The sequence below is a fragment of the Sorex fumeus genome, unplaced genomic scaffold (genome assembly GCF_029834395.1).
Source record: "Sorex fumeus unplaced genomic scaffold, SorFum_2.1 ptg000021l, whole genome shotgun sequence".
Classification (NCBI taxonomy): Eukaryota; Metazoa; Chordata; class Mammalia; order Eulipotyphla; family Soricidae; genus Sorex; species Sorex fumeus.
The window spans coordinates 5,460,045-5,473,175 of NW_026606078.1; the positions used below are offsets into that span (position 1 = coordinate 5,460,045).

Below are 13,131 nucleotides of genomic sequence, written 5' to 3' on the forward strand. Positions count from 1 at the left end.
CAGCTTTATAACTCCTAAAGCTGTGTGACAGCTCTTCCTCCTCTCACACTACTCAAAGCTCAGTAGGAGCACAGCAAACCCAACGGGAAAATACATAGAAGCCCACCATGCTCAGTGAGCAAAAATAAGAACACAAAGGGCTCAAACACCACTGATCAGTTCAGTAAATACTCAGACAATGACTCTAGTGACACCATTGTGAGACTGTTTAATGAGATCAAAAAACATAAGGAGTCAGCAAAGCCAGCAGTGCGGAAGAAAGACTAAGTGCTAAAATGAATAAACTACAAGCAGAAATGAAAAGCATGGTACGTTACTTAAAACAGAGACATTCTGGCAGGAAATTAACAGTAGGTGAGCAAAAGATCATGGAGCTCCAAGATGATATGAAATAAACTTCTAGAAAACAACAGAAGGTAGAAAATAGTCTGAAAAGAAATCACAGAGCATTTCTGAAAAGCATTCCAGAGAACTATGGGATGAGCTCAAGAAGGCAGATCAAAATAAGAATCATCAGAGTTCCTGAAGAAGAGGAAAGTAAAACGAATAAAACAATAATATTTAAAGAAATTATATTCATATTTAAAGAAATTATAGGAATTTCTCAGACTTGAGGATCACAGATACTGAGATCCAAGCGGCCTTAAGTTGATCAGCAAAAACTGACCAACTAGGAAAACTCTAGAACACAACGTACTCAAAATGAAATATTCTGAAGACAGAATATTGAAAGCAGCAAGATTGGGAAAGCAAATTACATATAAAAGAGATCCCACAGAATTAAAATGAGACTCTATAAGTCAGAATAAAGCAGAAGAATACAGTACAAAAATTTTAAAAAAAATACAGCTCATCAAGAATACTCTATCCAGCTAAACTATCATTCAAATTGGAAGAAACAATACAAAACTTTGGGGATGAGCTTAGGGAGTTCATAGTCTTGAAACCAGTTTTATATAAAACGTTGAAGTTTTATAGCTTTTTTAAAGGACAAGACAAAGTTCACAGTGGCACTGAGTATGGCATTCACTCATGATGTCTTCTATTAGATTAAGGAAGGTATATTAACTCCTAAATAACTAAGGGATTTCATAAACTTTTAATAATTAATATCACTTTTACATTGAATGTTCTATGTCTTATTAGTCTTTAATATTCCTTTCTTAGGATAAGACACTTTGTACTTTTATAGGCCCTATTCTAATTTTTCCATTTCAGTTTTCTTAATTTTCTTCTCTCACTAAATTTTACAGTTGTAGGCTTTAGCTATTTCACACAAACACTACATTAGCAAAGAATTTTATTTTATTTTATTGCTTTCTGGGTTACACCCAGCGATACACAGGGGATACTCCTGGCTCTGCACTCAGGAGTTACTCCTGGCGGTGCTCAGGGGACCATATGGAATGCTGGGAATCGAACCCAGGTTGGCTGCGTGCAAGGCTACCCGCTATGCTATTTCTCCAGCCCCTAGCAAAGAATTTTAAAAATTGTTGGAGCAATAGCACAGTGGGTAGGGCGTCTACCTTGCATGTAGCCAACATGTCCAACCGAGTTCGATTCCTCCGACCCGCTCAGAGAGCCCAGCAAGCTATCAAGAGTATCTCACCCGCAAGGCAAAGCCTGGCAAGCTCCCCGTGACGTATTTGAAATGCCAAACACAGTAACAAGTCTCACAATGTTATTGGGCCTGCTTGAGCAAATCGATGGACAACGAAAGGAGAGTGACAGTGACAGTTGACACATTTTTAACACAGAGGAAAACACAGGCTGATCTCTCCATGACATTGAAAGGAGAGGCATCTTTAAAGATGAAATGCCACTGACAAAGCAAGTAGAAGAAAACACAAGCAAATGAGACTACATCAAATTGAGAAGTTTCTGCATCTCCAAGGAAATGAAGACCAGAATACAAAAATCAACCGAAAAACTAGGAAAAATTATCTGCCCATCACTAGCCTATATCCAAAATATATAAGGCACTGGTAGAACTTTACAAGAAAAAAAATTCAACCCAACAAAAAATTGGGTGAAGAGATGAACAGAAACTTCCTCTAAGAAGAAATACAAATGGCCAAAGACATATGAAGAAACGCTCTCTATCAGTGATCATCAGGGAAATGCAAATCAAAACAACAATGAGAAACTCAAACCACAAAGACTGGCACTCATCACAGAGAACAGCTACATCAACTGGTCCAGCTTTTTGTCCAAAACAATATGGACATCCCACAAAAAAGTAGGAACTGAGCTTCCACATGACCCAGCAATTCCACTCCTTGGAATATACTCCAAGGGTCCCAAAACACAATGCAAAAAAGACATCTGCACTCCTGTGTTCACTGTAGCACTAATCACAATAGCCAGAATCTGGAAAAAACCCAAGTGTCCAAGAACAGATGAGTGGATAAAGAGGCTATGGTACATTTACACAATGGACTACTCCACAGCCATTAGAAAAACTAAAGCTATGAAATTTGCTTATATGTGGATGAACACAGGGTATCATGGTGAGTGAAATGAGTCAAAGGTAGAGGAACACAAAAAGAATGACAGGACACATTAGCAGGATATAAGAAAACACAGTATGAGAATAATTAAAGACAAAAGAAACAAGGTCCAGGAGAACTAGTCATAGCAGAAAACCTGTCACAAAGGAAGGGTAGTTTTGGTGGAGGCAGACCTGGGAAAAGGGGGAGGAGGCAAACCCAATAGTGTTCAAGAGTCAATTCCAATCAAACCGAGTTCTCCCACTGGCAAAGCATGCATTCCAGCACTTGAGCCAGCCTCCAGCCACATTTGCATATTTGGGATATTTTAAACAGGGAAATGACATGTTCTATTTATAGTTTTCTTCGGCCACGTGCAAGGCAAATGCCCTGCCCATTGTACTATCACTCCTGCCCTCTATTCATAGTTTTAAGAACTACAAAGGTCGTGATTTTTTTGGCCAATCTTGATCATTCTGAACTCACACATTTCCTAACAGAATTTGGCTGTTTGACCTCAACTCCAACTTTCTTTTTTCTTGGTTTTGGGGCCATACTAGGCGATGCTCACACCTAGATTTGCATTCAGGAACTAGTTCTGTCAGATACTGGGGAAAAAACCTGGGTAAGCCATGTACAAGGCAAACACCCTACCACTGTAGTATTGCTCTGGCCCTTCAACTCCAACTTTCTCCAGCGCAATTCCCTTTGCATGGGAAGTGGCTCTGAAAGGGTTGGCCTTCCAGTGCCCAAATGTGCTTTCTTGCACTGCTTGTCATGCCACTTTTGATCTCAAAGGTGGCTGTGGAGCTTCTGGGCAGGACAAAGACTTTAATACCTATCCTGGGACCAACACAAGCCAAGCAAAAGAGATCTTTCTTCAAATTTTAACTTCTCTCATTTATACTTCTCATTCAGACCCCAGTGAAAACGACCTTTAAACATCTGTGGGTTATTTTGTTTGTTTTTGGCTTTTGGGGTCACACCAGACAATGGTCAGGGCTCTGCACTCAGGAATTACTCCTTTAAGTGCTCAGGGGACCAAATGGGAAGCCAGGGATCGAAGCCAGGTCAGCCACTTGCAAGGCAAATGCCCTACCTGTTGCGCCTAACTGCTTCAGCCCAGACCCGCGAACATTTAAAATCAAACACTATCTATCCGATTATTACCATTATCTCACTATAAACAGCCTTAACATCGCTGTAATCTCTTCACAGTGATTTTCACCATCTGATACTTTTAAGGGCCTTTGTTTGTTTGCTTCACTTTTGAGTATATATAAGCTATAGGAAGATGACGATTACTATTCTTTCGACTAAGATGAGCATTATAATTTGAGATAATTTAGAGTTAAAAATTTAGAGTTAAGTTAAAAATGTTATAGCCTGCATTGCATAGGTCTTCCTTCTCCTTTGTGCTACAGCTCACTCCTCGTGAGGCTAAAAAAAGACCATATGGGTAACTGGGATCAAATATGGGCTGGCCTCATGAAAGGCAATACCCACCGTACTACCTCTCCAGTGAAAGTTTTACATTTTTATAATGAAAACAAGACAGAGGATTCAAATGCAAATATAGTTACAACAGATTTATGGTTTTTTGCTTGCTTTTGGCCACAGGGCTCGCTCAGGGCTTACTCCTGGTTCTGTGATCAGGGATTACTACTGGCAGGCTCAGGGTACCATATGTGGTGCTGGGGATTGAATCTGGGTTGGCTATGTGCAAGGCAAGGACCCCACCCACTATACTATTGCTCCAGCCCCCACAACTGCTTTTTTAACTGCTTAAGTTTAAAAAAAAAAACTTACCTTAAGAGGAAAGATTGGGAAAAATTATTTACCCAATACGCATTTTGATAAGGAGTTAATGTCCAAGATAATAAGGCACTGGCAGAATATTACACACATACACACACACACCCAACACCATCAAAAAATGGCAAGAAAAAAATGAACAGAAACTTCCCCAAAGAAAAAAAATACAGTCAAAAGACGTATGAAAAAATGCTTTACATTGCTAATCATCAGGGGGATACAAATCAAAACAACAATGAAATTATCATCTTACACCACAGAGACTGGCACACGTTAAAAGAACAAGGGCAACCGGTGCTGGCGTAGATGTGGAGAGAAACGGACTCTCCTTCACTGTTGGTGGATATGCAATGGGCCAGCCTTTTTGGAAACCAATATGGGTATTCTCCAAACAACTATAAATTGAGCTTCCATACAACCCAGCAATACCACTTCTTGGAATATACCCTGGGGGACCAAAAACACACTACAGAAATGCCATTTGCACTTCTATGTTTATCACAGTACTACTCACAACTGCCAGAATCTGGAAACAACCCATGTGCCTGAGAACAGATGATTGATTATTAAACAAACTATGGTGCATCTATACAATGGAATACTATGAAGCAGTTAGGAAAAATAAAGTCATGAAATTTACTTATAAGTGGGTGGATACGGGGAGTATCATGTTGAGTGAAATGAGTCAGAAGAGGAGGGACAGACAGCTACTGAACTCATTTGTTGGATGTAAATAAATATATTATGAGACTAATACCCAAGGACAGTAGTAACAAGGGTCAGGAGAATTGGTCCACAATTGAAAGCCTGCTTCAAGTGCTTGAGGAAAAGGCAGTTGGGATAGAGAAGGGAGGGGAGGCAGGACGGAAACTGAGGTCATTGGTGGTGGGAAGTGGACACCATACAGATGGGTGTTGGAATACTGTAGACTGAAAAAAATCGTGAACAGCTTTGTAACTGAGTATCTAGTGATGCAATATAAAAAAAAAAAAAACCTTACTTTCTCTCTCTTTTTTCTTTAAACGCTTTCTTCTCCGGTCAATTGAAGCTACTTCAGATTTTAATGAAAGATAATGTTTTCTGATTTCCTGCAGTTTTTCTTGAAGAATTGTGATGCGTTCAGCACTTGTCATATTTTCCAAATCCGCTGTGAATTTAAAGCTATCGTTACTACATGTATTTTTTTTACAAAACATTAATGCACAAAAGAACTATAGAAATAAAATTTATAGAGTAGAACATGGATGCAAAATTCACACTCACACATAGTATCACTATAGTATTTTGTTTAAAAATCATATTTAGAATATTTAGAAATAAGACTTAAAGGACACTAAAAAGATACAATCTTATTTTTTCTTTTTTGGTTTTGGGGCCACATCAAAAACTTAGGTCCTCAGGGTTTCTGGCTCTGGACTAGGGATCACTCCTGGCGAGCATCAGGGACCATATGGCGTGCTAGGGATCAAACATAAGTTGGCTGTTAGTAAGGCAAGTGCCCCACCTGCTGTACCATCTCTATGGTTCGTGCGCGGGTGTGCACATGTGTGCGCACGCGTCTTAATGAGTAGGTACAACTTTAAAATTGGAGGGCAATTTCTAAAAACATAATTTTAATCTTCTAAGAATTACCTCCATGTGTTTTATATATTCTGCAGTAATCTATTTCATCAAAAATATTTTATGCAGGTTCAGAGAGATGTATGGCAAGTAAGGTGCTTCCTGACTGGGGTACCTTAAACCGTCCCCTGCGCCCCACCAGGAATGATCCTGAGCATGGCCAGGTGTGGTCCAAAAAACAAAAACAACAACAAAAGAAATTCCTCATATATGCAAAAGCACATGTGGTGTAACTCAGCACCTTATAACAACAATCACTCAGTGGCACTAAAAAAAAAATCTTGTCTCACTTATATTCTATTCCCATCTACTCTCTGTACTACCAATTTATAGCACAGCGGTAGGGCGTTTGCCTTACAAGCGGCCAACATGGCCGACCCGAGTTTGATTCCTCCGCCCCTCTCGGCGAGCCCGGCAAGCTACCGAGAGTATCTCGCCCGCACGGCAGAGCCTGGCAAGCTACCAAGAGTATCTCGCACGGCAAAGCCTGGCAAGCTACCCGTGACGTATTCGATATGCCAAACACAGTAACAACAAGTCTCACGATGGAGACATTACTGGGCCCGCTCGAGCAAATCGATGAACAACGGGAGGACCGTGACTGTGATCTACTCTCTACCCATAGTACCAAACTATTATAATTATTATTTTGTTATCTCTCTGGCTCTAAATATCTAATTATTTTAAAATAATTTTTTGAAGGGAGCTTTTGGCCACATCTAGGGTTGTTCAGGGGCTACTCACAGAATGATGCTTAGGGGATTATACTGTACTAGAATCAAACCATAGGTCCAGCAAGCAAAGCATGTATACTACCCATTTGAATTATAGTCCCCATTCACTAAAGTGACTTTCTGACATCATATTAAGTATACAGTCAGTGTTAATGTTTGCCTCAACTGCTTCAAAAGTTTTCTTTTAGCAATTTCTTTATTCAAATAAAGATTAAATTGATTATATTACAATTGGTTACTATGGTAGATCCTTCTTACTGGCTTTGAGATATGTTTCAAAACCCCAGAGGATGAAAGAATACTATGAATGGTGCTGAACCCTACATATGCCTCTTCCTATAAATTTACTTGTAATACTATGAGAAAATTTAATGTGTAGCACTGTAGCAGCATTGTCCTCCTGCTGTTTATTGATTTGCTCGAGAAGGCACCAGTAACGTCTCACAACAAATTGTGAGACTTGTTGTTACTGTTTTTGGCATATTTGAATAAGTCACGGGGAGCTTGCAAGGCTTCGCTGTGCAAGATACTCTCGGTAGCTTGCCAGGCTCTCTGAGAGGGGCGGAGGAATCGAACCCGGGTACGCTGCATACAAGGCAAACACCCTACCCACTGTGCTATCGCTCCAGCCCATATACTGAGGTAATTTGTAACTCAAGTATGGCAAAATATTAATAATGAAACAGGACAATGACAGCTATACACTTCAATGGAAGCTGTATATGGCACTCTCTGAAAGTCTCTTATTGCATGTAGTAATTTTCAATTGTATTCACTGTGGATAATAGATAATAAAAGCAGTCTGTGAGTAAGGTGAGTAAGGAGGGACTATGGATAGTATGGTCTCTTTTTTTAGCACTAATACCATCAAGAGTTGTACTGATTTAATATACATCACTTCTGGAAGAAAATTATGTTACAATTTAAAAAATTTCATTCTTTGAGAAAAAATATTTATCACTTACACATCTGGAAACTCCATTTGTAAACTTTGGGCAATCGATTACTGGGTTCCTTAAGATCTGGATCTTTATCACCATTCTTCCCACATTTTCCTGGAGATTGTGTCCTTGCAGGAGACTTGTTACTATGAGACTTCATTCCAGTGGAAACTGACTTGACTGGCTGAGTCTTAGTTACACTTTCACCAGCAGAAAGTTCTTCACTATCACTACTGTTTGCTGAAAAATTTAAGAGATTAATAAGCATCAAAATATCAGAGAATTTGTCTGAGTTTAGTGAACAATTGCAAATTTATTACAGTAAACTTTTTAACAGCTTCTACATAGAAACCTGAAAATTCATCACATACAAATGGAGTAGCATCTCAGTGAAAGAAAAAAAAAAAAAGAAAGAAAAACTGTCCTTCCTTACCTGAATTGCCAATAATAGTGTTTTTCATTTTTTGGACCATACCCAGCACTGCTCAGGGTTTATTCCTGGCGGGGGCCTGGGGACCATATGTAATGCTGGGGATGGAATCACAGTTGGCTGTATGCAAAGCAAGCGCTCCCCCTCATCTGCTGTACTATTGTTCAAGCCCCCAAATAATAGTTTTAAAAAGCTACTCTAACTTTTCAGTTTACCTGGTAGATTATCAAATACAGTCATTATCTGAATGGTTTCATACTCTATTTTGTGAATAAATAGAAAATAGAAAATAGCATCTTTAAAAATAACTCAGAAAAATTTCAATTTTCCATTACTTAAATATTGTGTACATGTGACTGGAGTGATAGCACAGCGAGTAGGGCATTGCCTTGCACGAGGCCAACCCAGGTTCGATTCCTCTGCCCTTCTCGGAGAGCCCGGCAAGCTACCGAGAGTATGCTCACACAGCAAAGCCTGGAAAGCTACCCGTGAGGTATTGATAAGCCAAAAACAGTAACAAGTCTCACAATGGAGATGTTACTGGTGTCCGCTAGAGCAAATCGATAAACAACGATAAACAACGGGAGGACAGTGCTACAGTGCTACAGTGTGTAGATGTAATACATTTCTATTTAGTCACAGTGATATATAATCATATAATGAAATCTTTGGGAATAAAGTCTAAGTTTTGATACATATAATGAATTTTCTCCTAACATTGTAGCTAGCTGAATAAAACTAATTCTTTATCCTGTTTTGGGGCCACACATTGTGTGCTCTGAGCTTACTCCTGGATCTACAAGGTGGGATTATTGCTGACATACTCCAGGGAACCATCTGGTAAGCTAGGTATTGAACCCAGATCAGCTGCATGCAAGGCAAGACCCCTACCTGGTATACTACCTCTCGGGATCCTAAAAATAAATTGATTCTTGCTAAGTTCACAGGACATATACCTATTTTCCCCCACTGGCTTTTGTTTGTTTTTTGCCTTGGGCCACACCTGGTAGTGCTCAGGGTTATTTTCTGACTTTGCACTCAGGAATTACTTCTGGCAGGATGGGGGGACCATATTGGGATGTTGGGGGTAGAATATGGGTCAGCTGTGTGCAAGGCAAACACTCTACCCACTGTACAACCACTTTGATCTCTATAAAATTTTTCTGTTCATTGATTTTTATTTTTTAAATCACATCTTAGCTGTACTTCAGGACTATACCCAGTGTGATGGAAGACCATAGAGTGCTGGTTTCTAAACCCAGGGCCTCATGTATACCACTGAGGCACTTCCTCTGCCCTTAAATCATGGATTTATGCTGGGAAATACATTCAGTATTGGTGAAGAAGTTCAAAGTCTATGTGATAATTATGTTATATCTGTCTTTGCTGATTAAACTCCCAGATGAAAATGCTTAAACTTGACAGTTAACCATGAGAATAGGTGATGAGCTATTCTTTCTGGATATAAAGGATTATTTAAAGGATTAGGTCAGAAAGAGAGTACAGGAGTTGATTGCCTTGCACATAGCAGACCCCCGTTTAGTGCCTGTCATTGCAGGCATCTCTGGAGCATTGCTAGGAGTGATCCTGGAGCAGAGCCAGGAGTAAGCTTGAGAATTGCTGGATTTGACCCAACACCCATTCTCAAAAGAATATGAGTTAATCTCTTATATTAAATTATCAGAGAATGATTCCTGATTCTGATTTACCTAGCATGGCCCAACAACTGAAATGGGAGAACATAGCAAACACTGTATGTCCAAATTATATAAATATTAATTGACTAACAAAAGAAAGCCCACTTAAGGAAATGTCATTTAACTTACTGAAGGAATTAAATTTATTTACTGGAGATTTGAGGTCAAACCCAGCAGTGCATAGGGTCCCAGTGGTTCTCGGAGGACCATTTGCAGTGCTGGTTATGAAACCAGCATGGGCCGCATGCAAGGCAAGAGCCTTAACCTTGTATTCTCTCTATTCCAAGAAATATCATTTAAACAGGGAAGTTTTGGAGACAAAAATATTATGTAGTTTAAAAAATCGTTTTAAAAAATCTTTGTTACACCAAATAACTAACAACTAATTTACTTATTTTGCATTTAATAATAGTTATCCCACCTAAAGTATATACTTAGGCTCTCAAGCCTGAAAAAGTATTCCAGTTAAGAATCAGTAACTCCTCCTACTGAGCTGTTTTGGGAATAAAGAAACTCCAACCATCTTTAATACACACTGTAAATAAATGCCCCTCCCAGTCCCCCTCCCCACTGCTCCTGATCCCCTGGCAACTCCAACCTAAGCCACCCAAGGCTTGGCCACACACTGATGCAGTGGTCTGCTTCAGCCTGGCTTTCTTGGCCTTGCTGAGCACAGTCGCCCGGGGCCCAAGGGACGCCATATTCACCGCCTGGAAGTCATATGGGCTCAGCAGAACCTCGGGGAGCTGGCCGAATAACCCTTTTCTGCACTGAAGTGCAGCCAAGCCGGCCGAAAGCAAAGGTCAGGCAGTGGAGGTGGCAGGAGTCTCCTGGAAGAGCAGCAGGAGGTCAGTGTGGGACACCTGAAAAAAAATTCTTTACATATTTTCTGCTTCTCACTTCGTTTACAAAAGAGAGAGATAAAATGTGCAGCTCTCAGGAGAAATACACTATATATGGATATATTCCTGTAGATGGATAAAGTCATTGCTAAAGTTAAATAATAAATTGGTACATACTTAAAATGTTGTTTCTATCAGCTCTTAGGGGACATATTTCAGGACACGAGAGAGATATTAAATTGGAATTACTGTAATTTTAACTCTTAAAGCTCTCGATTTTGATTATTCTCTTAATGGCTGTTTTTGCCTTAAAGATACATTAAAGCAATCAATTTAATTTTTTTAAAGCTTGCTTTTTAACTTGTTTGTTTTGTTTTGGGGTCACACCCAGTGATACTCAGGTGTTATTCCTGGCTCTGCATTCAGGAATCACCCCTGGCAGTACCTGAGGACCACATGGGATGCCGGTGATCAAACCCGGGTCAACTGCATGCAAGGCAGGCATCTTATTTTCTGTAGTATCTCTCTAGTCCTACAGCAACCAATTTCATTATAATAAAATCAAAGTGTTTCATAATATATGTAACACACATAATAACAAGTGGGAAAAATTCTGCACCAAAACTAAGATGTTGATGTTTGTATTATATTGGGTATCCGTTTAAAACCAATTTCTATTATCATTTGTGCTATTTAACATATGTGTAACTTTCTTTTGTCTGTTTTTTGTTTTAGGGTCAAACTAAGCTGGCATTGCTCCTGACATTCCTTAGAGACCAGTGGTGCCAGGGATCAAATTTGGCATCCTGCATGCAAAGAATCCGACTGCCCTTTGAGTTATCTCTCTGACCACTGTTTAACATTTTGACAGTAAAGACAAAAATCAAACTACTGAACTACTTCATATCTTAATGGTAAAAATAAAAATGTGTTTGCCGTTATTTATACATTTAGAACATTAGAGGGTTCACACTTACTGCCTTTTCCCTTCTTTTTGTTGTTTACCACTGTTGCTTTCTGGCTTCGTTTCTGCTTTTTTGATGAACTTCCTCCTCCCTGAGTTTCTTTCACTCTTTTCTGACCTGTACAAGCTATGATGGGAAAAAAATTATTAAATAACATAATATAAACCTAATCTTTTCCTTGGTATAATTTAATCATATATTTTAGAAGCATATAACAATCACTAAATTTATTAAATATAAGTTTATTAGATTCATATACTATCACAGAAATTTAATGTCCAAACAGTCATTAAATTAGTTAAATTTGGGGGGTGGTTGTCCTCAGAATGGTGCTGAGGGGCTGGGGCCAATCCAACATCTTCTCATCCATCTGGGATGGGGGTTCAACGAATGTGGGATTGCTCAGAAGCCACAGTAAAGTTCAGTTATCCAGGTTATCCAGCAGTGGAGGGGCTCCCAGGGTGGAAATTCTCCAGCTCTAATAAAATATACTTCCCCCCAGTAATTTTTATTAATTATTTTTTGGGTTCTTGGGTCACACCCAATTCTGCTTAGGGCTTACTCCTAGCAGAGCTCGGGCAACAATATGAGATGCCAGGGATCGAACCCAGGTTGTCCATGTGTGAGGCAAATACCCTACCTGCTATACTATCACTCTGGTCCAGTAAAATATTTTTTAAAATCAAATAAGTTCATCTTTCTTTTAAAAATTAGCTACAAATGAAAATACGGTTCTTGAAATTTATGAGCAGTAGTTGAAAATCAGACATGCTGAAAATAAAAACTAAAATGTTATAATTTAGTAAAACAGAAACGATTAATTATTGGTTAAAATAGTTATATCTTTGTAATGGTATTCTTCCCTCTTTTTATTTTTATGCCATGCCCCAAAGTGCTTGGTGTTTACTCCTGGCTCTATGCTTAGGGATCACTCCAGTGGTGCTACTATATGGGATGCTGGGGATCAAATCCAAGTCAGTTATGTGCAAGCAGGTGCCCTACCTGCTGTCCTATCTCTCTGGCCTCCAGTTTATCAATCTGAAGAAACATCATCTCTGTAGGAATTACTCCAAAGTAGTTATGTTTTCCTTTTTTGTATGTTATTGGTTCTTTTCTTGGGGAAGACATTCCCAGTGGTACTCAGGGATTACTCCTGGTGGTGCATGGGGGACCATATGGGATGCTGGGGATTGAACCTGGGTTGGCCACAAGCAAGGCAAGCGCCTTGACCACGATACTATCATTCCAAGAACTGTACAATGCTGACAGAGGCACCTCTCTGCTTCCTGTAGTTGCATACTTTTTTGTTTGATTTTGGGTCAAACACAGTAATACTCAGGGGTTACTCCTGGCTCTGTGCTCAGGAATCACTCCTGGCCAGGCTGGAACTTGGATCAGCTTCATGCAAGGCAAGCATCCTACATGTTGTACTATTGCAGCCCCTTTAGTTGTAAACTATTTTTTCCCCCCATTTTGTTGTCACACCCAGCAATGCTCAGGGGTAGAGTTTGCACTCAGGAATTACTCCTGGCGGTTGCAAAAGGGACCATATGAGACAAAAGGGATCAAATCTGGATTGGTCACGTGCAAGGCAATCA

The 13,131-nt window shown here is 39.6% G+C and overlaps 1 protein-coding gene across 5 annotated transcripts in view; it reads right to left on the minus strand.

The window, feature by feature from the left end:
• ARID4B (AT-rich interaction domain 4B) overlaps positions 1-13,131 on the minus strand; it is a 142,826-nt gene that overhangs the window by 2,961 nt on the left and 126,734 nt on the right. For all 5 annotated transcript variants that reach the window (XM_056113646.1, XM_056113647.1, XM_056113649.1 and 2 more), the window contains 3 exons: positions 11,546-11,659; positions 7,624-7,839; positions 5,305-5,451 (listed from right to left, as the gene is read on the minus strand). In XM_056113646.1, coding sequence (XP_055969621.1) covers positions 5,305-5,451; positions 7,624-7,839; positions 11,546-11,659 — 477 coding nt within the window. The remainder of the gene's footprint in view (positions 1-5,304; positions 5,452-7,623; positions 7,840-11,545; positions 11,660-13,131) is intronic.